General features: G+C 45.9%; 6 protein-coding genes across 6 annotated transcripts; 3 read left to right on the top strand and 3 right to left on the bottom strand.

Annotated features, from left to right (window-relative positions):
* Window positions 1-45: 45 nt before the first annotated feature.
* Window positions 46-463, top strand: BJ212DRAFT_1207360 (mitochondrial distribution/morphology family 35/apoptosis; the record flags this gene model as incomplete). Its single annotated transcript, XM_041329171.1, has 2 exons — window positions 46-261; window positions 389-463. Coding segments are annotated over 2 exons (291 nt in total), but the record flags the coding sequence as incomplete, so codon positions are not given.
* Window positions 464-936: 473 nt separating this feature from the next.
* Window positions 937-2,713, bottom strand: BJ212DRAFT_736674 (phosphatase 2C-like domain-containing protein). Its single transcript, XM_041343948.1, has 4 exons — window positions 2,295-2,713; window positions 1,871-2,239; window positions 1,654-1,818; window positions 937-1,571 (listed from the first exon to the last, which is right to left on the bottom strand). The coding sequence occupies exons 1-4, from the start codon at window positions 2,560-2,562 to the stop codon at window positions 1,093-1,095; spliced, it is 1,281 nt and encodes a 426-aa protein (XP_041188159.1). The 5' UTR covers window positions 2,563-2,713; the 3' UTR covers window positions 937-1,092.
* Window positions 2,714-2,864: 151 nt separating this feature from the next.
* Window positions 2,865-3,798, bottom strand: BJ212DRAFT_1485477 (uncharacterized protein; the record flags this gene model as incomplete). Its single annotated transcript, XM_041340988.1, has 7 exons — window positions 2,865-2,876; window positions 2,928-3,083; window positions 3,137-3,301; window positions 3,352-3,418; window positions 3,469-3,485; window positions 3,536-3,731; window positions 3,785-3,798. 7 exons carry the CDS (start codon window positions 3,796-3,798, stop codon window positions 2,865-2,867), a joined length of 627 nt encoding a protein of 208 aa, XP_041188158.1.
* A 354-nt stretch (window positions 3,799-4,152) lies between these two features.
* Window positions 4,153-4,419, top strand: BJ212DRAFT_1200946 (CCAAT-binding transcription factor (CBF-B/NF-YA) subunit B-domain-containing protein; the record flags this gene model as incomplete). The annotated part of the gene is made up of 2 exons (XM_041329072.1): window positions 4,153-4,275; window positions 4,324-4,419. Coding segments are annotated over 2 exons (219 nt in total), but the record flags the coding sequence as incomplete, so codon positions are not given.
* Window positions 4,420-4,893: 474 nt separating this feature from the next.
* On the bottom strand, window positions 4,894-5,789 carry BJ212DRAFT_736513 (uncharacterized protein). The gene is made up of 2 exons (XM_041343947.1): window positions 5,749-5,789; window positions 4,894-5,685 (listed from the first exon to the last, which is right to left on the bottom strand). The coding sequence occupies exon 2, from the start codon at window positions 5,657-5,659 to the stop codon at window positions 4,970-4,972; it is 690 nt and encodes a 229-aa protein (XP_041188156.1). The 5' UTR covers window positions 5,660-5,685; window positions 5,749-5,789; the 3' UTR covers window positions 4,894-4,969.
* A 4,130-nt stretch (window positions 5,790-9,919) lies between these two features.
* Window positions 9,920-11,931, top strand: BJ212DRAFT_1485473 (uncharacterized protein; the record flags this gene model as incomplete). Its single annotated transcript, XM_041340987.1, has 9 exons — window positions 9,920-9,985; window positions 10,046-10,171; window positions 10,227-10,571; window positions 10,618-10,641; window positions 10,789-10,903; window positions 10,952-11,064; window positions 11,126-11,321; window positions 11,376-11,642; window positions 11,693-11,931. 9 exons carry the CDS (start codon window positions 9,920-9,922, stop codon window positions 11,929-11,931), a joined length of 1,491 nt encoding a protein of 496 aa, XP_041188155.1.
* Window positions 11,932-22,395: the final 10,464 nt, after the last annotated feature.

The raw sequence follows: 22,395 nt of genomic DNA, 5'->3' as shown, positions 1-22,395 counted from the left end.
TAAAGTGCTTTCTCAGGTCTTTGCCTCTCGCTCGCGTTTGCAGGAATGGCCCATTCGTTATCTCCAGAATGCACGCCGTTGAAGCACGAATATGATGCGTGCTTCAATACTTGGTTTGAGGGCTACCTCGAACCAGCTATTGCGAACGCCAATACCAAGGGACACTCACAAAGTCAAAGAATTGATTACTCAAAGCTAAAGAAGGAAGAATACGATCGTAAATGTGGAAGTATCTGGGCCAAATACAAAGATTGCGTGCAGGTAAGCTCCAGCTCTTTTCTCTACATTGCGGGGAATGATTTCCCGAGCAACATTCATTTCAATTCACTAGATTGTCTGCTCGTTCGATATTTGATCATGTTTCCGATGCTGATCTCTTCCAATATAGAAAGCTGTCACGGAGAAAGGTTTGGGTGAGCTACTTAGCCAAGCACGGCAAGAGAACCCGCTTCGCGAACCGCCCCCACAAGACGCATCTGGATCATCATGACGAGCCTGCCAGCTTTATATGTTGTAGCCCCGAGTTACATAGTAGAGAAGAAATGAAGCTTGGTCACGTTCAGCAATTATGACGCTGACATCCACTTGCGTGCTGCGCCAAGGAGCGATATTTCAATTCATAAAACCGACCAATAACCTCGCACATCGTGACGAATCGCACACCATGTGGCGTTATGGATACCGAGGGTACGGACATACTTTCCTGGTGCATTTTGTCATCAAACCCGCTTTCGGTAATGGTCAATGGGTGAAGCAGCTCTGCTGTGAGAAAAGAATGCATGTCCTGAGGCAGAGCTCTCTGACGATGAGCTGGATGACGTAGGGTTCCGCAATCAGTTTGGGAGTGGAGAAGTGTCGACAACGGTTGGGTTGCGAGGGTGAAAGGGCATTAAGATTTTCCGCGCCAAAGTTATTTCATTGTCCCTGATTAGTAGTATGGTAGAGCTGGTTTCTCCCAATTGCCAGCAGGACATGTGGTTAGCCGCAAGAAGTCTTGTTACAGTGCAAAGCAAGTGTGGGACATAATAGACCACAGTGCTACACCTATGATCCAACTGCCCATAGATATTATAAATGAGCTCCACGGACGTATTAAAGGGTCTGGACAAGCACGGTCGTATCATCCATCCACCGACAGGGTATCTCCACCGTGAGCATCTGTGTGAGGCGGTCTGAGTTATCCACCCCTCCGCCCATCAACGCGTGTCTGAGCAGTACTAGTGCTGCATTCTCCTTGTCCGCCTCGTCACTGACCTTGGCACTTATCCTGTCCATACGCTCGCCGAGCATATGGACCCATTGTGTGAGAATCTCCTCCAAGGTAGAATTCGTATGTTCGTATAGATCTATGAGACCATCTGAGCACAAGATCAAGAATGATTCAGATGTGTTAGCTGTGGTTGGCTGGAGAGCGACATGTTTAATATCGGCAAGAGCAGATAGGTAGGGCGGCGATTTGTTATGCGGGAGGAAATGTTCGAGTTTGGAGGAGACGGAAAAGCCGGGGACGCAGTTCATGAAAACCCGTGTGGTGTAGGATACCGGAAGCTTGAAGATGTGGTCTCCGATGGCTAGATGGTGGTGTGAATAGGTTTATGTTTGATGCAGCTTATGGGAGATGGGAATGAGAATGAGAATGGGGAAAGTACTTGCCTCGTGTGACGGCGATTGCGCCAAGAATTCTGTCGAATTTGATACATTCAGATTCGTTTGGATGTTCTTTGCGGATACGCGCAACCTCAGCGGGGTTCCTGCCACTGTGGTTTACACTGAGGATCGTTGCATCCCACGCACCATTGGAGTCTTTAGTGCCGAGCACTGCGCATAATATCAACCTGGTATGTTCAGGCGTCGTGGAAAGGGCACGCACCAGCCTGACAATCACCGAGGCTGGCTACCCAGAGATTCTCCTTCTTTGAGTCCACGAGCGAAACAAGGGCAGTCGTACCACGCATGCAGCGCAGGATCGTGAGATTGTTGGGGTTTGTGGGGCCGTTAATGATGGACTTGATTTGCTCGTCTGTGAGGGCGGCGAGGGTTGCTTCATCGGGGAAGAGGTGTTTGACTCCGTCGGTTAGGGCGTCATCAACGGCTTGGATAGAAGACTGCAGAAGGGTGGAGATGGCCGAGGGTGCAAGGGGTACAGTGCCTGCATTGGCCAGAGCCTTGGTGAGAGCTGCGTGGATTAACGAGGGGAGCTCCTGAACGACGTAGTCTACAGCCTCCTCCCCTCCATGGCCTGTTATAAGTATCAGAGACAGTTATTTCGGATCCAATTAGGTTACACATAGTACCATCAAACACAGCAGAAAACGACCATCCATCCCAGTCCAGGACGACAAAGCGGTCCTGGGAGCGGTCGTCTGGATCTGGGCTTGGCTGCAGGGAGACGCAGCCTGTCGTGGTTGTTTTACTGTTGATAACGTGTGCGGAGGCCAGACGTGCAAGCTCGGATGAGATCAAAGGTTCTGGGATAGCACGATAAGTCCAAGGACCATAGCCTGGGGGGAACTCAAGAAACTCAAGATACGTAGAACGCTGGGGATAGGACATATAGGACATGGTCGATGGGTGTGGAATGCAGTACTGTAAAGGGGCGTGGAGGTCGCGTTGATCAAGATGCTAGCTATAGGGTATGAGTACTGTTAGCCTCGGATTATGCATGTACTGCCGCCATCACCGATGATCCGGATCAACTTCCAATGTGTACAGCAGAATAACAGTGAGTATTCGAGTTGAGAGGACGAGAATACAACTTTAAGCCGTCTACATGATACACTCCAAAAAAGATATGCACTTATATACATGAACAACAACAGTGAGAATAAATAAAAGCTGTTCAAGAACAACAAGTCCAACAATACTTACGCCTTGCCCTAAATCAGTTTATGAGTGAATACAGCACTGACCATGAACATGGGACTTACGGATAGTGGCAAGCCAAACCGTTCAGCGCGTTTCCTCCTACGCTCCTGCTCCTCAGGATCAACGTTTTCGACAGGTGCTGTGCGCTTTCCTCTACCCTTGGCGACGGAAGCGACAAAACCAAACCGCTCTGCTCGGGCCTTGAGTATGTCGGGTTTCTACAAAGTAGAAAGTCATGAAAGAGTAGAAGTCGGTAGATGATGGTACTCACCTCGCCAGCAGCCTTTTTCGGTTGTTTCTGAACGGGTTCAACATAAGCTGTGCCAAAACGAGCTGCACGAGCTTTGCGTTTATCCTCTTCCGACTGCACGGCAGGTGCGGGTTCGGGTTCAGGTGCGGGTGGAGCGGCGACGGCTGGTGCAGGTGATGGAAGAGGCTTAAGTAAAAGTTAGAGATGATACACTCGGTTCAAAAAATAGGGCCAACCTGTTCAGATTCTTTGGGCGGAGATGCAGGTTCTACTGTAATAGACTCTTCTACCGTCCAGTCGATTCTATGGAAAGGGTCAGAGTGAGGACACGTGGGTATGTGACGACGTAATACTCTTCTGGAGGAGCGAGCTGTGTGAAAATTAGGATATGAAAGATGAATTAAAAAGAGAAAAACGCACGAGATCATCGTCAGTAGATGGAGGTGGTGCTGGTTTAGAGTTCTTTGGTTTAGTACCAGGATGAAGAGTGTGAAAGACGTCTATAGCAGGAGGGTTTGCTAAAATTTTATTGATAAGGTCCTGCTTCTTTGCATTTCCTGGAGGTATAGAAGCCTTTGAAAGGATTTCTTTCAGTTCTTGAACTTTTAATGCTCTCCTATAACGATGATATTAGTGAATTGTTAATGAATTTGATGAATATATGAATACAGTTTCGTGTCCATGTTGTTGATTTGAAGAAGAAAGAGTTTACGTAAAGTAACGTGACAGGATGTGGGGGTGTGACCGTTGTGGATTAGTTTGTTAGAGTCAACGCTTGTGCAAGCAGCCAATCAATGGGCGATCCTGTCGATCAGCTGCTCGATTCCGCTTACCATTACGCAGCTAGTCATCCTACTCATCCTTCTTCTCCCTTTTCTCGTCAATCTTCTGATATTTATAATCATCATTTTTATCATCATTCCCGAAACCCTTCCCCAGGTCCTTCTTCACCCGCTCTCACAACTCATCGCAACTCTCCTGCAGACGACTTATTCCTACATCATCACATCGAACAAGATCAAACTTCAACTCCAACAGATGATCACCAAGTAGATGAGGAACCCCTCTATGTAAATGCAAAACAATATTTTCGTATTCTCAAGCGTCGTGTCGCTCGTGCTCGTTTAGACGAAGTACACAGACTATCAAGGCAAAGAAAGGTAGATTCATTCTAGTCTCATATAACCAAAAATTTTATCCTATTTTAGCCATATTTACATGAAAGTCGCCACAAACACGCAATGCGTCGTCCCCGCGGTCCTGGTGGCCGCTTCCTCACAGCAGAGGAAATCGCTGCTCAAAAGAACCAGGTCGCCAATGCTCGTGACATTGCAGACGACGACGTAGACGACCAACCTCTCGTTGACAAAGAGGAGAATAACTCTCCTCCTACCATCGATGATCCTGTCCTACACGTTAACCCCTATGCTCAACCCCCCTTTTCTACCCAGCATCATTTTCAAGATCAGCCAAACACCACTGTCACAACCAATCCTCCAAAGCTCTCCGCCCCTTCTTCTGGCTCCGTTACCCTCCGTCCCCCATATACCCCCGCTCAAATGCACCATGTTCCCCACCCTCACGCCCACGCCAGGCACCATCATTCTCACCTCAACTACTCAGAAGGTCTATATCCTACTGAAGAGGGTCCCTCTGGGACCACTATGTTATCTTATGGTACCCGCAATCTTGACGCCCGTTGATTCAGAAGCTTTCACCTTTCTCTCTAGTTCTTCGTTCCTGTGCTTTGCTTGTTACCTACATAGATGGGCAGTTCTTGTTTTTCGTAAAGTCGATGTGTCGTTTTAGGATATTAATAAGTACCAAACCAAACAAATGAGTGGGCGCATCGTTCTACTCTATGTCCATCGCGTCTTCATCACGTTCAAGACTCGCAGCACCGGCCGTGGTAACCTCCTCTACCGACTCTGTTTGTTCATCGACTTGATGAGTGGGGGAAAGTGGCCGCAACGGCCGATACAACACAAGAGCACCCCCTCCCGTACTGGGCGACGAGATGGGAATAATAGGCTGCGGTGCCGTCTGGTGTTTTCGTAGGCGCCGAAGCAAAGGCGTCGATATCGAATAGTGACGAGTCGCCTTGATCTTGCCAGTGTCTGCGTAACCAGTCAGGACATCTGTGATAAACTCTAAAATATGCTTACATTCTCCCTCGTCCAAACTCTCCATGTTCACCTCGGGCGCCACCGCTTCAACTTCATGCGGCGGTTCCTCGACAGAGCTGGGGAGGACGATACTAGAAGGTGGAAATGTCGTAGATTCGGAAGATGAAACAGTGGAATTAATGGGTGTAATCACCAGCCCACTCGTTGAGTTGGGGTAGACCGGCGCCGATGCGAGCGTGAGGTGGGCAAACCCATGCTCCAGTGTATTGAACTTGCGTCGTTTGGCGCGGCTCGTGGGGCTTGGTGACGAGCGCTGATAGGGTGTTGCACGGCGCTCGTCATCCGCGTTGGACAGTTTACGCTTCGCAGGTAACGGATCGAACCAGGGATGGTGAATGGCCTGAGCCCAGGTGGTCATTGTTAGTTATGCCTACTTGCTGAATTCTAGACCAATGTAAATATATAATTCCAAGGTTACCTAAGCCGCCGCGAAGATTCCAGAATTACCTTTTTAGAATGTTACAGCGGTTTTCATAAATATGCGGAATCGCAAAACGCGCATCGGAAATATCCGACGAGGACCCCGTAAGCACTTCTAAGCCGCTGGCAGCGCTCTGGCTCGTCGCTATCACAGTTAAGTCTACAATGCCACCACGCGCTGTTTCAGCAGACTTGAAAGCTCGAATTCCTGTTCTATGTCGACTCAGGCATTCCATCAAGCATATATGTCATCTGCTTGGGGTTAAGAAGACCCTTGTATACAAAGTCTCACAACTCTTTCCCTTGGTTTCACAGTACCACTACAGCAGTCAAGGCCAGCATTGCAGCCTCACCATCAATGACATCACATTCATTACCACAATCCTTCATCACTGTCCTACCATCTATCTTGATGAGTTACAACATGAATTGTGCTCTTGCTGTGGTGTGTTTGTGTTGATACCAACACATTTCATTGGCTACACTTCCATCGCAGGTGTATTTCAGCCTATGGTCTCAAAAGGAATGAGGAACTTTTGCCATCTCTGCATTATCCTCATTGTTGTTGGCATCCATAGCTTCAGCATGGCTATAAAAAACCACTGTGGGATAAGATCAAGCCCTTGGATCACACAAAGATCACTTGCCCATGAGAATTGTCAAGGAGGTACTTGAAACTATACTTTTTCCTCTCAGTTACTAACCCCTGTATTGTGATTTGTCATGTTTTGCAAGGATGATAGTCAAAAAGTCAAGATAGTTGGGCTTGGAGATGTGGAATACAAGTTCCTTGACTTTCATAGATTTGGCTTCCTTGGACTTTGCTTTACCATTAGTTTCAGTAGTAGTCTTTGTGTATGTATCAAGATGGACTATGAATGTAGCCTTCAATTGAGGTATCTTGAGGGATGGAGGAAGATGCTGATGATGACATGGCCAACAGTAGATCCCTGCAAAAGAGACCCAGAAGAGAGCTAGGTCCTTCAACAGCACATGAAGGGACAGTGGTCCCACATGCAATTCCAAAGCCTCACCTGGTCAAGCCAGTGAAAATTGGTGCACTGCTGACATCATGAATGGGCAACCTCCTGGCTGGGTTGACTGATGGAGTCACCAGCAGTGTTGAGGAGGATGTTGCAATGGAAGGAGGGCACACGTCTCCAGCGCTAAAGAACATATGAGGAAAAAAGCAGTGATTGAGCCATTGGTGAGGACAACCTGGAGTAAGTCAATGCAACAGCCATTAGACAGTACCCCTCGAGTGACTAGAGCAAGGGGAAAGAAGTAATGGACTTATACTACACTGCCTGCCTTTATGTACATGTCAATGTTATTCAATCTCTATTTGATGATCAATACTCATGACTCAGTGATCCTCAGTAAAGCGAGAATTGAACTTCAGTGTTCAACACTCAGGAATTCCTCAGCCTCAGTAACTCAATTGGAAATGGAAGAGGAATGTGTTGCAAATTTGGTTGTTTACATGATGTGGGTATGTTAATGAAAATTTGGAAGTTTACATGTGATTTGACTACTATCAGAAATTTGGTAATTTACATTTGAATTTGATCTTCAAACCAATTGATCAGGGAATCTACTACCTTGAGCATTTCAATGCTCATCTGTTGAGCTCTTTGCAACCTCTGGAGGTCTGCATCAGCTCTTCTGAGTTTGTTGGAAGTTTTTGCCTAAGCCATCTGGAAAGGTTGCTTGGCCTTGAGTAGTAGTGGAATGGAAGGATCAGGAAGATCCCCAGTACAGCACTTGTAATCACCAAGTCAATCTTGAACAGATTGCACTTGTAGAAAAATTAGCACAAAGATAAATGATCTACTATGTCAGATACTCACACCCTGTGTGTTCATATGACCCAAATGGTTGGAACTCCTGGACCATCAAACATAAATCTTTGTTAGTGAGCTCCAGCTGTTCTGAATGAAGTTCAGTAGATGTTTCATCTGCTTGGGAGATACATTAAGGATCAATAATCCTCTGGAATGAATGAACTCACATGACATCGACACTTCTGATGCAGCCAGAGCATCAATCTCAGGATCAGCAGAATCCAGCAACTCATCAACATTGATGATATCATCCTCAGACCTGAGGTACAAGTCTGGATTGATGGGAAAACTTGGATGATCAGCTTGAGCTGGAGGTGATTGATCTGCAAGGTGTTAAGAACCATGTTGCTCAAGGGAGAGAGAGACTGACTCAGAGGGGCTTGGCCTCAGCTCATACACTGTGTCCCTTACCTGAGTATGTGCCCTTCATTTCAGAGGAAGTCTGATGATGGTCCGTGTTAAGAACCATGTTGCTCAAGGGGGAGAGAGACTGACTCAGAGGGGCTTGGCCTCAGCTTGTACGCTGTGCCCCTTACCCAAGTATGTGCCCTTCATTTTGTATGAGGTCCAATGATGGTCCAACAAAGTCTGGAGGACTTCTGGAGGCTGGCTACTCTGCTGGAGAGCACTAGAGGACTTCCGGAGGAGCGTGGGAAACGTCCGGAGGAGCGCGGGAGAGTTCCGGTGGAACACAGGAAGTGCTCAGGAGAGTTCCCACTGCAAGGTAATACTTCTACAGGAAACAGGATGGAAGGATAGGAGGTCTGAAGGTCTGGAGGACAGGAGGGCAGGAGGACAGGAGGACAGGATGATGGAGGACAGAAGGACAGGATGTCCGAAGGTACAGAGGGCAGGATGTCTGGGGGTTAGGAGGATGGAATGTCTGAAGGTACAGAGAGCGGAATGTCCAAAGGACAGGATGCCTGGAGGTACGAGGGACAGGAGGTCCGGAGGTCTGGAAGGAATAGGGGCTACATTGGACGAAGTCCGATGTAGAAGCAAACAGAGGTAGACTACCCTAAGGTAGAATTGGAGAGACAGGGGTTGGACCTAAGTCCAGAAAGAGGGTAAGTGCCAGAAAGGCGGAGCTCTGGCCTAGGGAATCAATCCCTAGGCCTGATGGTAGGACAGACTTAGGTGGAACAAGGTCCGAGAGAGGATTGGGCAAGTCTAAGATGATATTCAAACTGAGGAACTACAGGAGTATCTACAGGGGTTATATACTGAACAATATCTGAGGGGATCAGTAAGCAAAGGAGCAAGGCTATGTATGAGCATGTGGAAACACATTAGTAAGTAAGTCGGAACATAACTAAATGAACTTGGAGATGAAGACTCATACAAGGATCAATAAGCAAGATGGAAGAAGAGGTAACTGAATGCTGGAAAGGCAGAGATGCCTAAATGGGGATAGGCGCAGGATATTGGACAGAGGGTGGGAATAGGTCTGGAGATCTGGGGATCCAGAAGACAAGGTAGATACAGGACTGGGATATGAGAAGGTGGATATAGTCTGGAATCCAAGATGAGGTGAAGTCTGGATGTCTTGCCAGATGGAGTGTGCATAGGGTGGACAGGATAGGGTGGTATGGATCAGGCTAGCAGTGAGGATCCAGAGGTCCAGAGCTCAGGGGTAAATCTGGAGTGGAGTCGATCCTACTGAGGTGTGGAGCACACAGTGGAAGGGGATCTGGGAATGAGTTGGATATGAAGTGGGGTCTGGATGTAGGCTTGGAAGGTATGGGAATATGATGGAATGTGGGTCCAGATTGTGGGATATGACACAAGGGTTTAGTGAGCATGCATGGTGTTCCTTGATCCTAATGAATGTATAAACTTACTGGGTATTGCAGCCAAGACATCTGGTGATCCAGATGACACAGAATCATATTCTATGTCATCATCCAGCCCAAGGTATAGATCATCTAAGGGATATCTGGTAAATAGATAAGGCATGATAAAAATACAACATACCTAGTGATACCCAGGACACAGAGGACTCATCCACATCCATTGAATTGTAGTCAGTCACTGGAGGGTCATTAAATTGAATGGCTGGCTGTGGGCTCATGTTGTGTGAGGAATTGATTGATTTGTTGACTGATAATTGAAAAAAACTTCAAAGTTCAACACAAAACCAGCAATTGCTGAAAGTTGAACCATGACCAAACAAAGACAAACAATCAATGATTTTATAGATTGTCCATCAAATGTCTTGTTTCTTTTGAAACTTCATCCTTGTGATAACTGATTTCAACCTGATTTCAAGATCTTTAAATCTCTCAACTCAATTATCATGTCCACTCCAGGTTAACACCTCTTTGACCAGTCTCAAGGCATCCACTGCCCAGATCATGGCCATCATCAGTGGCACCTGGCAAATTGCCCCAGGTCCCAGCCACTTTGCTCTGACATTACAGGTCAGTTCACTTGTGATATGTAGCATTCTTTTTTTTTCTTTTTTTCTCTCTAACATCCAGGCAGGCTCATGTAGTCAAGGAGTATGGGGCTGGACCCCTGCCTGGCATTGTGCTTTTGTGCTCCAAGGAGCTAATGCATGTCCAGAGCATGACTCCCCAGGTCTGGCCCAACTGGCACAGCATTTGGTATGATGATTCCCATCTCTTGAAGCACATCTGGCACACTAAGCTCCTCACCTAGGAGGTCTTAGGTGACCATACCTTTGATCTCCCAGTCACTGCTCCTCCTTCCACAGGTCTGATTCCAGTTGACCTTCCCTCCCCACCTGTCCTCACCAGCAATGTCACTGGTCCTTCCACCAACACCACCACTGAGTACCAGGACAAGGGGAAAGGTGAGGCCATCATTGCTGACCTGGAGCCTAAGGCAGAAGGGAGTAGGAAGAGGAAGTCTTCCATGATTTTGGCACTCTCCTCCCAACTACTGAAGCCTGTGATGAAGACTTGCAAGCATGTGAAGTTGTCTTGCATTGTAAAGTCCAAGCCCATCATGGAGTCAGAAGATGAGGAGAACATGATTATTCAGGTATGTCATCTGGTTCATCTTTTACTTGTCTCACATTTTCTTGTAGCCATTTTTGGATGGAGTGCCAGAGGTCATCCTTCCCCAGCTCTCCCCAATTATTGCAAGGACACCTAATTTGCCTTGATCACCCTGGGTTCCAATGAAAAACTCTTTGACCCTGCCACAGTAAGTCACATTTATGTGTCTGGGACTCAGGTGTATGCTTACAATATAGCAGGTGATTGCCAGCAGTCACCCAGCAGTCATTGAGCCCTCCCAGCCAACTCCCAAAACCCTGGTGCAGGCACCCCCAGTCATTGATGCAGGTGATATTCTCATTCCCAGACTGGTGAGTACTTTGATTTATCTGAAGTGCATCCATACACTAACACAACCCACAGAACAACCCATGCTAGGCTTGCAAGAAGCTAGACTGGCCCTGCACAACTTGGTTGGACAAGAGGACCAGGAATCTGTGTATGTCATGCATCTACTGCATGACAAAGAAGATCAAGTGCATCTCTGTGACTCTGGGATCCCTGCTGAAACACATTCATGCTTCCTCTACCATCCAGAAGATAAAGTCCAGGATACCCTCCAAGGCTCCCTCCAAAGCTCCCCCTGCCTCTCAATCCAAGGCCCAAACTTGCAGTCAGTCTGATTGCCTGTCTGGAACTCTGGGTGTCACTGCTGTGACAACCCCAAAGACCCAGATGTGTGGTCACAGCAAGACCATCACTGCTGTCAAGGCACCTGCACCTGCACCAGCTTGTAAGTCACTCAAGTTTTTTTTCATCACCATCTGACCTTAATTTTCCCTTGTAGCACTTCTGTCTTTGAGTTCAGCAGTCCCTGCTGCAGCACTCGACATGCCCATGCTGGATCTCCATGCCATGGCAATTGCGATTCGAGATGGTGCACCTCAAATCACTATTCTCAAGGCTCATGTGGCAGAGCAGGATAGTAAGATTAATACCCTGCAATGCCTCAATGAAGGCCTTAGGCATGAAATCATCAACTGGCACCCCTCATTCCCAATTCCTGACCCTCCTGCCAATGCAACATCCTTGTGCTTGATCAGTCTATCTCCATGTCCATGTCACTCCCTGAATCTGCACTCCCTCCTCTCATTGATCTCTCAGTGGCAGGGATGGCACCCACACCCCTGAAATTCAAGGATGCCTCTGCCATTGAGGGTCTCCTGTTTGAGTACAACCAAGTTGTTCATCCAGAGGATCCAGATATGTCCAGTGAAATTGTGGACCTGGGTGATCTAAGCAACCTTGTCCCAGAATACAATTCTTCCAATGACATGGATGTTGAGGTGGATGTTGAGGTGAAGGTTGAAGCATCTTCTGAGGAGGTTGACATGGCTACATAATTGCATAGTGATAGACATATATACAACTTTTTCAATGAATGTTACCTCTACCAGTCCATTTATCAAATCACCGAGTTTCAAAGACCAAGTACCAAAACCCAAAACTTGAAACTTGCACATCAAAACTCATACATTTTTATGAGTTTTGAGTTTGAGTTTGAGTCTTGAATCACCAAGTACCAAGTACTGAGTACTGAAACCCAAGTACTGACACCTGAAATTTGAACATCGAAACCCAAAACTTGAAACTTGAGACTCAAATCTTGAATCTTGAGAGTTGAAAATCAAATCTTGCAAAAATGTATACAACATGAAACTTCGGGTGTTGGCATTTGGTACTCAGCACTTGGTGAAGAGTTTTGAGTTTTGAGTTTTGATGTTCAAGTTTTGGGTTTTGGTACTCAGGTTTTGGTACTCAGTACTTGATACTCGGTGATTCAAGACTTGAAACTTGAAACTTGTAAAAATGTATGAGTTTTGAGTTTCAGGTTTTGATGTTTGGGTTTTGGGACTTGGTACTCAATACTCAGTGATTCAAGACTCAAAACTCAAAACTTGTAAAAATGTATGAGTTTTGAGTTTTGAGTTTTGAGTTTCAGGTTTTGGGTGTTGGGTTTTGGTACTTGGTGAATGTCAGACATGGTGTATTCAGGCTTTTGGGTTTTGGGTTTCCATGGTCAATGGTAGGTATATGCACTCATATAGGGGTATGTACTCCAAGTCTTTGATTCTCTGGTGCTGTTAAGGTTGCGTGCTCAAGGGGGGTTGGATCACAAGGGCTTGGCCTCAGCTCATATGCTGTGCCCCTTTGCTGAGTATGTGCCCTTAATTTCCAGGGGCTGAATAGTCATCTGGAGTTTCCAGGTTTTGACTAGGGTGGACAACAGATGTCCGGGTATAAAATGTGAGATAAATCTGGTGGATGTCCAGATGTTGATTGGACAAGGAGGTAAGGCTAATCCAGACAAAGTCTGGACTAGAAACTGACAGAGGATAGACTACCCTAAGGTAGAACCAGAGATGTAGTCTAGGATATAATTCTAAGACTTGGATGATGACAAGAGAACTAACTCAAGTCTGGAGGGTGCAGGAATGAGCAGGAACTAAGATGATATTCAGACTGAGGACTCTACTGTAGTTGTACAGGGGTTATATACTAGAGGCTATCTGAGAGGATCAGTAAGCAAAGGAGTAAGGCTATGTATGAGCATGTGGAAACACATTAGTAAGTAGGACGGATCACCAATAATGAATACCAGAAATGAAATGTATGTAATGGATCAGTAATCAGAAGGGAAACATAGTTAACTGGAGTCCAGAGACAGGGGAAGTCTAAATGGGGTTGGGCACTGATATAAGGTTTGGATTCCAGAAGGGAGATAAAGATCCAGATCTCCAATGATCTGATCTATCTTTATCTTCCTTCCGGAATCCAAACTCTATATCAGTGCCCAACCCCATTTAGACTTCCCCTGTCTCTGGACTCCAGTTAACTATGTTTCCCTTCTGATTATTGATCCATTACATACATTTCATTTCCAATATGCATTATTGGTGATCTGTTGTCTTGCTAGGATGTGAAAGGCAGAAAAGTCACCAAATTCACTATCCTTCTATGGTCAATGGTTCAGACAAATACCAATGGTTGATAATGTAGTTGTTCGTGGGAGACAAGATTTTCTGTTGAACTTTTCAAGTGAATGCTAGTGACATAAAATGGGCAAAGAAGTGTGGAAATCAATAACTGGCTTGAGGCAGTGCTATGATCTCAAGTAAAGTCAGTAACTAGCATGATGCAGTGCTATGACCTTCAGAATAATATGTTGCAGCTGTATGCAATGACTAGAGCTATAATATATCCCTGTGGATATTTCTTACTTATCTTCAGCAATGGAGATCAAATTCACTAGTGAAATTGTCCCAATACATGGCCTCAAAACCAACTCTCTGCTGCTCAGGCACTCACTATGAGTATGACACAGTCCAGAACAGAGTACATCCTTTGATGTAGTCTTAAGTGGCCAAGCTCTTAATATTTGTTGACAGATTGTAGGTCTTATTTGTCTTCCCTAATTGATGAATAATATGTGTGATTCTCCCCACAGAACTTTTCCTGTGTCTAAAAGAGAACTAGAATGAATACTACTTGTGTAATCAAATATGGCTCAAGTGTGGCCTCAAATACTTCTGAATAATGTGTGAAGAATGTGGTAAAAGAATGGAGTAAATAAGCTAATATTTCTCCTAGTTGTCATTTGTTCACTTAGATAATAGGGGTAAAGAAACTTAGGGGTGTATGCACTAATCCCCCTTTGATTCCCCTAAACTTTGTCTCACCCTGATTGGATGATTGATACTTGGGAATGAAATTGATTACTTCACAAGAGGGGAAAAATGAGCCCCTTATATACTACTATACTAGTGGCTATGCTATTGATTACTAATGTACTTAAATTAAATTGGAGTCATATTGAGTCATGCTGAGTCAGTATGAATCATTATGAGAAAGGACTATAGAATGCTCTGGAATTTTACAGAATACTTGGTAAGAATGCTTGGCAAAGGCTGTGTTAGCACTGTCTTGTTGTTGTGCTTTACCAATCATCATCTTTCTAATCATAGTATCAATTTGTCAGGTTCCACAGCTTTGGATACATAGATACAAATAAAGTGGCATAAAATGTTGACACATATTTATTTCATTATACAAGAAAGATAAGTGTTTTACATGGACAGCTAAGCCATTTCTTGGTGAAACATGCTTTGAAATGTCCAAATAAAATTAATATTGTGAGAAAAATTCAAGTGACTTCATAGTTTGAAAAAAATAAAGTGACATAAATCATAATATGGTCATGACCATGTATGAAACAAGTTTTGTGCATGTCACCATCTTACTTACTAATAGACTTTGCATATGCTTTGCACATAGCCTTTGTGTTTGCTGACTGATTCCTATATGATACCTACAGTATATAAACCTCCTGTAACTCTTGGAAATACTTCAGTTTGAATATCATCTTAGTTCCTGCTCATTCCTGTGTCCTCTGGACTTGAGCCAAGTCTCTTGTCATATTCTGAGTCTTAGGATTGTATCCTAGTGTTAAGAACCATGCTCAAAGGGAGAGAGAGACTGACTCAGAGGGGCTTGGCCTCAGCTTAGTACGCTGTGCCCCTTACCTGAGTATGTGCCCTTCATTTCAGAGGAAGTCTGATGATGGTCCTGACAAAGTCCAGAGGACTTCCAGAGGCTGGCTACTCTGGTGGAGAGTGCGGGAGGACTTCTGGAGGAGCGCAGGAGAGTTTCTGGAGGGATGCAGGAAATGCTCAAGAGAGTTCCCACTGCAAGGTAATACTTCTACAGGAAAACAGGATGGAAGGATAGGAGGTCTGGAGGTATGGAGGATGGAACATCCAAAGGTACTGGAGGGCGGAACGTCCAAAGGACAGGATGCCCTGAGGTATGAGGGACAGGACGTCCGGAGGGACAGAATGTCCGGAGGTACAGAGACAGGAGGTCCGGAAGGAATAGGGGCTACATCAGACGAAGTCCGATGCAGAAGCAAACAGAGGTAGACTACCCTAAGGTAGAGTCGAGGGACAGGAAGTGGACCTAAGTCTGGAAAGAGGGTAAGTGCCAGAAAGGCAAGACTCCAGCCTAGGGAAGCAATCCCTAGACTTGGGATAGAGACATAGGGGACAAATCCGAAGGTCCAGAATTCCAGCCTAGGGAATCCTTCCCTAGGCCTTATGGAAAAGGATGAGACTCAGACGGACTGAAGTCCGGAAGATGATTGGCAAGTAGAACAGGATCTAAGATGAGAGAGCAGGAACTAAGATGATATTCAGACTGAGGACTCTACTGTAGTTGTACAGGGGTTATATACTAGAGACTATCCGAGAGGATCAGTAAGCAAAGGAGTAAGGCTATGTATGAGCATGCAGGAAACACATTGGTAAGTAAGACGGAACATAAGCAAATGAACTCAGAGATGAAACTAGTACAAGGATCAATCAGCAAGACAGAAACAGAGATAACTGAGAACTGGAAAGGTGGAGATGCCTAAATGGGGATAGGCAGGATCTCAGAATGAGGGTGGGAATAGGTCTGGAGATCTGGGGATCAGGAAGGCAGGGCAGAAACAGGACTGAGATATGTGAGGTGGTGGATGTAGTCCTGAATCCAAGAGGAGGTAAAGTCCAGATGTCTTGCTGGACGGAATGTGCATAGGGTGGACAGGATAGGGGATCCAGGAATGAGTTGGACATGGGGTCCAGAAACAGCTCCAGAAGACTGTGGGAATATGATGGGATCTATGTCTGGCATATGGGATATGACACCTAGACTACATCTCTGACTCTACCTTAGGGTAGTCTATCCCCTGTTAGTTTCTAGTCCAGACTTTGTCTGGATTAGCCTTATCTGCTTGTCCAAGTAACATCTGGACATCTGTCAGATTTATCTCATGTTTCAGATCTGGACTGTCCATTGTCTACCCTAGTCAAATCCCAGAAATTCCGGATGACTATTCTAGCCCCCAGAAATTAAGGGCATATACTCAGGAAAGGGGCACAGCATATGAGCTGAGGCCAAGCCCTTGTTATCCAACCCCCTTGAGCACACGACCTTAACAGTATATTCAAACTCACACCTTTCCAAGTATATTTACATCTATCATGGCTCCTACCAAAACAACAAACCCTCTCTGAGTGGCTGGACTAGTTTCTGCCTGCTGGGATTCTACTCCTATCATCGAAACCTTCAATAGCTTCTCTCAGCACCTGTGTTAGCCAGCATGCTACTGCTAGAAGCATCTCAGAACTCCTGAGTCATCAACACCTGGAAATCCCTACATGACTCCAGCCTTAGCCCCTATGGGCAAACCAGATCTGGATGACAATGACAATGATGATAATGATGATGATACCCCTGGTGGAAATCTGGACAATGATCCAGATGATGATGGCAATGATGATGAGAATGATGGCCTTGGTCCACAGGATCATGTTATGGTACTCCTATCCAGAGCTATCAACAATCTCGCCTGAAACAATCATCGCACCACCTTTTCTGAAGACCCTAAAGTCAAAGTCCGTGAGCCAGATGTCTTTGATGGCACCAAGCCCCAAAAACTACAAGCATTCTTTGTCCAGTGCAAGCTCAATTTCCAGAGCAAACCCAATGCTTTCCATACTGGAAGGTCTAAGGTCAACTTTGCCCAGTCCTATCTCAAAGGCATGGCCCTTGAATTGTTTGAACCAGACCTCCTTTCCAACGATGAATATTGATCATCTGGACTGGATGGATGATTATTCTGAGTTCATACTTGAGCTCCAGACCAATTTTGGACCCCATGACCCCTCCAGAGATGCAGAAATGCAGCTCAAGCAACTCAATATGCATGATGGACAGTGTATCAATAAGTACATTGTAGAATTCCAGCAGCTTGCCTCACAAGTCCACAGATGGGGCGATGGAGCCCTATGCTGACAATTCTATAACAGACTTCCAGCTTATATTGTTAAGAACCATGCTCAAAGGAGAGAGAGACTGACTCAGAGGGGCTTGGCCTCAGCTTGTACGCTGTGCCCCTTACCTGAGTATGTGCCCTTCATTTCAGAGGAAGTCCGATGATGGTCCGATGAAGTCCGGAGGACTTCCGGAGGCTGGCTACTCTGGCGGAGAGTGCAGGAGGACTTCGGAGGAGCGCAGGAAACGTCCGGAGGAGCACGGGAGAGTTCCGGAGGGATGCAGGAAATGCTCAGGAGAGTTCCTGCTGCAGGTAATACTTCTACAGGAAAACAGGATGGATGATAGGAGGTCCGGAGGTCCAGAGTATGGAGGACGGAACGTCCAAAGGACAGGATACCAGGACGTCCAGAGGTACAGAGGACAGGAGGTCCGGAGGTCCAGAGTATGGAGGATGGAATGGTCCGAAGGACAGGATACCAGGACATCCAGAGGTACAGAGGACAGGAGGTCCAGAGGTCCAGAAGGAATAGGGGCTACATCGGACAAGTCCGATGTAGAAGCAAACAGAGGTAGACTACCCTAAGGTAGAGTCGGAGGGACAGGAAGTGGACCTAAGTCTGGAAAGAGGGTAAGTGCCAGAAAGGCAAGACTCCAGCCTAGGGAAGCAATCCCTAGACTTGGGACAGAGACATAGGGGGCAAATCCGAAGGTCCAGAATTCCGGCCTAGGGAATCCTTCCCTAGGCCTTACGGAAAAGGACAAGACTCAGACGGACTGAAGTCCAGAAGATGATTGGGCAGATCTAAGGTGATATTCAGACTGAGGACTCTACTGTAGTTGTACAGGGGTTATATACTAGAGGCTATCTGAGAGGATCAGTAAGCAAAGGAGTAAGGCTATGTACGAGCATGTAGAAACACATTGGTAAGTAAGACGGAACATATGTAAATGAACTTGGAGATGAAACTAGTACAAGGATCAATTAGCAAGACAGGAAACAGAGATAACCAAGAACCGGAAAGGTGGAGATGCCTAAATGGAGATAGGTGCAGGATCTCGGACAGAGGGTGGGAATAGGTCCGGAGATAGTACAGTTAATATCCAGAGGTCAGAGATCTGGGAATCCAGAAGGCAGGGCGGAAACAGGACTGAGATATGTGAGGTGGTGGATGTAGTCTGGAATCTGAGAGGAGGTAAAGTCCAGATGTCTTGCTGGACAGAATGTGCATAGGGTGGACAGGATAGGGGATCCAGGAATGATTTGGATATGGGGTCCGGAAACAGGTCCAGAAAGCGTGGGAATATGATGGGATCTATGTCTGGCATACAGGATATGACATATATCAAAGATGAAATCAGCCACATGGGAAAGCCTGCTATGCTCCCAGAATATAAGACCCTTGCACAAACCATTGATGCCCATTATTGGGAATGCAAGGGAGAGATCTCCCACAAAACCAAACCCTCCTCATCCACTCCTCCTAAGCAGTCAGCCTCTGACCAGACCAGCTCCCACTCATCCAGATCCAGAAGTAACAAATCCAGAAATCAGAATTCTGGACATAAACCCAGAAAACCCACCACGTCCTCCACCTTGTCCACTCCAAAGGCCCTGGACCTTACCTCCAAGTTGGGTAAGGATGGAAAACTAACTTCCAAGAAGCACCAGAGGCATTTGGATAAGAAGCTCTGCTTATTCTGTGGCAGACCCAGACATACTGCCCAGGACTGCAACAAATCGATGTCACACGCTGCCAAAGGCTGCACTGCTACAGTCACTCTGGAAGCCAAACTGGAAGCCTCGTCTAAGGCAAAAAAATAGTCTGTGACCCTCCTGACTTCATATGGGATGGGGGTCGCATTATCTCAACCCATACAAAGGAGTTACATCTTAATGCTGTCTCTGTTTCTGATCTGACTTCACTCTGTCCATATATCACAATTCTGACATATCCCAGTATTTCCAAATTTCTGTCTCTTGTAGATTGTGGTTCTTCTCACTGCTTCATAGATACAAATTTCATCTGAAAATATAAAATCCCTACATATAGAATCCTTCTGCTTCCTCTCTGTTTGTTTGATGGTACTTGTAATAACAATGTTTCTGAAGCCATAGACCTCCCTGTCTGATTCCTGTCTGGTGTAGTTACCTCTGATACGTTTTATGTTACCCCTTTGGATTCATCTTGTTTTATTGTTCTTGGATATAGCTGGCTCACCCGACACAATCCATTGATTGACTGGGTTTTGGGCAGCATCAAATTCCAGATGACTTCTCATGGAATGCCATCAACCCCTCTGATGTCACTTCTGCCTCTGGAACCCCTTCCTCTGGCAGAAATCCCTCCTCTGACTACACCAGGACCCTCTGCTGATAAATCCAGTCCACATATTTCCCTCATTAATGCAGTTGCCTTTTGCCAGGCCTACAAGATGGAAGGATCCAAGCAGTTCAGCATCTATCTCTGCCCTTCCAGACTGGATCTCCAGTCCACCTCACTCTTGTCCAAAGCCCCTAACATTTCTGGAATACCTCTGGAATATCAGGAGTTTGTGGATGTCTTCAATAAGGGCAAAGCTAGTCAACTTCCTCCTTATTGTCCATATGATCTGAAGATTGATTTGGAAGAAGGAGCTAATTGGCCCATTGGAACTATCTATTCCCTTTCTCCTGTCGAGCTTGCAGCTCTCCGCAAGTTCCTTGATGAGAACATTGCAACTGGACTCCTCCAATTCTCATCCTCTCTGCACAGAGCCCCTGTTCTGTTTGTAAAGAAGAAGGATGGCTCCCTATGACTTTGTGTGGATTTCCGAGGTCTCAACCAGATCACCAAGAAAGACTGTTACCCCTTGCCTCTCATTTCCGACCTCTTAGACTCTCTGAGCTGCGCAAAATTTCACACCAAAATCGACCTCCAGTCCACCTATCATCTTAGGTGGACTGGAGGTCGATTTTGGTGTAAAATTTTGCACAGCTCAGAGAGTCTAAGAGGTCAGAAATGTCATCTTGTCCAGATAGCAGAAGGAGATGAGTGGAAAACTGCTTTCTGGATGCACTATGGCTCCTATGAATGGTTGGTTATGCCAGAAGGTCTTACCAATGCCCCAGCAGCTTTCCAGTGCTTTGTCAATAGTGTTTTTGCAGATATGCTGGATATATGCATTGTTGTGTATCTGGACAACATCCTCATTTATTCCCAAGATCTTGCAACCAATAAGGAACATATCTGAGAAGTACTATGTCGACTCTGGAAGCATCGCCTATATGCTAAACCGGAAAAATGCGAATTCCATTCCTCATCCGTGGAATTCCTTGGATACCTCCTATCTCTGGATGGCCTTACTATGTCATCTGAGAAGATCCAAGCTATTACTGACTGGCAGGAACCCCAGAAAGTCAAAGATGTCCAATCTTTCCTTGGATTCACAAATTTCTATCATCAATTCATCTTCAACTACTCGGATATTGTAGTCCTGCTCACTCGGTTAACCTGCAAGAATGTCCCTTGGAACTTTTCTGAGGACTGCCAGAAGTCCTTTGAAACACTCAAGAAAGCCTTCACTTCCGCTCCAGTGCTGATGCACTGGATGCCAGATGTTCCTATAGTTGTGAAAACAGATGCCTCTGATTATGCTATTACCAGAATACTCTCCATTGTATGTCCAGACTCAGAGCTTCATCTGGTAGCATTCTACTCCTGCAGCTGTATTAATGGATATAGAATGACTCTGGACTAACATCTTGACCGCACTCCCTGATGACCCTATTGCCTCTACATATCTTCTGGAATCCTCAGATCTGAGATGGACAGTGGATGTTGATGGTCTCCTCTGCTGTGACAACCATATATATGTTCTGGAATCCAATGATCTATGACTTTGCATGCTCTGGAATACTCATGACCACCCCCTATCCAGACATTTTGGTCAAAACCGGATGTTAGAACTCATCTGACACGAATATACCTGGCCCAGAATACACACCTATGTCAGGGACTATGTTAGATCCTGCACTACCTGCACCCAAGCCAAGGTTCCAAGACATAAGCCCTATGGATTGCTCAAACAGCTCCCTATCCTGGAAAAGTCATGGAACTTTATTTCCATGGATTTCATAGAGCAACTTCTGGACTCATCTGGCTTTACAGCCATCCTCATTATCATAGATTGATTATCCAAGCAAGCAATATTTGTTCCAACTCATGACACCATTCCCTCTCTGGACCTTGCACGCCTATTCCTGCTCCATGTATTCTCTAAGCATGGCATCCCACCCATGTCACTTCCAATCGAGGTACAGAATTCATGTCCCACTTCTTCTGGTCCCTAGGGAAAGCACTGGATATGGTTCCCCACTTCACATCTAGATATCATCTGGAAGGAGATGGACAGACAGAAAGAGCCAACCAGACCCTGGAACAATACCTCCAGATTTACTGCAACTACCAGCAGGATAATTGGTTGGAATTATTACCCTTGGCAGAATTCGCGTACAACAATGCTCCAAGTGCTATTACCAGAGTTTCACCCTTCTTTGCCAACAAGGGATACCATTTGAACATTTCCATTCATCTGGAGTGCAACCTCTCTTCCACCCATGCCCAGGATTATGCTGTAGATCTCAACAAGCTTCACCAATTCCTCCAAGAAGAAATGTCCCATGTGCAGGAGCACTATCAGGGCCCTGCAGATGCTAAGCAGAAACCCACTCCAGACTTCAAGGTTGGAAATCTAGTTTTCGTCAAAGCACAGTATTTTCAGTCCACTAGACCCTCAAAGAAACTCTCGGAAAAGAATTTGGGACCCTTTGAGACTCTAAACTTGACCACTGGAGACGACACTGTCAGCTTCTATACCTCATCCGGTGGTCTGGATATGAGGGAACAAATGAGGAAACATCTTGGCTACTTGCCATGGAGCTTGGAAATGCCTTGGAATTAGTATCTGGCTTTCACTCTGCATACAGGGGGCAAGAGTGGAAATCTGGAATC

Source organism: Suillus subaureus (genome assembly GCF_016647635.1).
Source record: "Suillus subaureus strain MN1 chromosome Unknown BJ212scaffold_42, whole genome shotgun sequence".
NCBI classification, from domain to species: domain Eukaryota; kingdom Fungi; phylum Basidiomycota; class Agaricomycetes; order Boletales; family Suillaceae; genus Suillus; species Suillus subaureus.
The sequence above is the reverse complement of the archived record's forward strand: the minus strand, read 5'-3'. Positions and strand labels throughout refer to the sequence as shown.

Excerpts from the sequence above, each read along its gene's own strand:
- BJ212DRAFT_736674 (XM_041343948.1), bottom strand. The coding sequence starts at position 2,562 with ATGTCCTATATGTCCTATCCCCAGCGTTCTACGTATCTTGAGTTTCTT. Across the intron at positions 2,240-2,294 it reads GTTTTCTGCTGTGTTTGATG|GCCATGGAGGGGAGGAGGCT; the intron begins GTACTATGTGTA and ends TACTTATAACAG. Across the intron at positions 1,819-1,870 it reads CCTCGGTGATTGTCAGGCTG|TGCTCGGCACTAAAGACTCC; the intron begins GTGCGTGCCCTT and ends TATTATGCGCAG.
- BJ212DRAFT_736513 (XM_041343947.1), bottom strand. The coding sequence starts at position 5,659 with ATGACCACCTGGGCTCAGGCCATTCACCATCCCTGGTTCGATCCGTTA.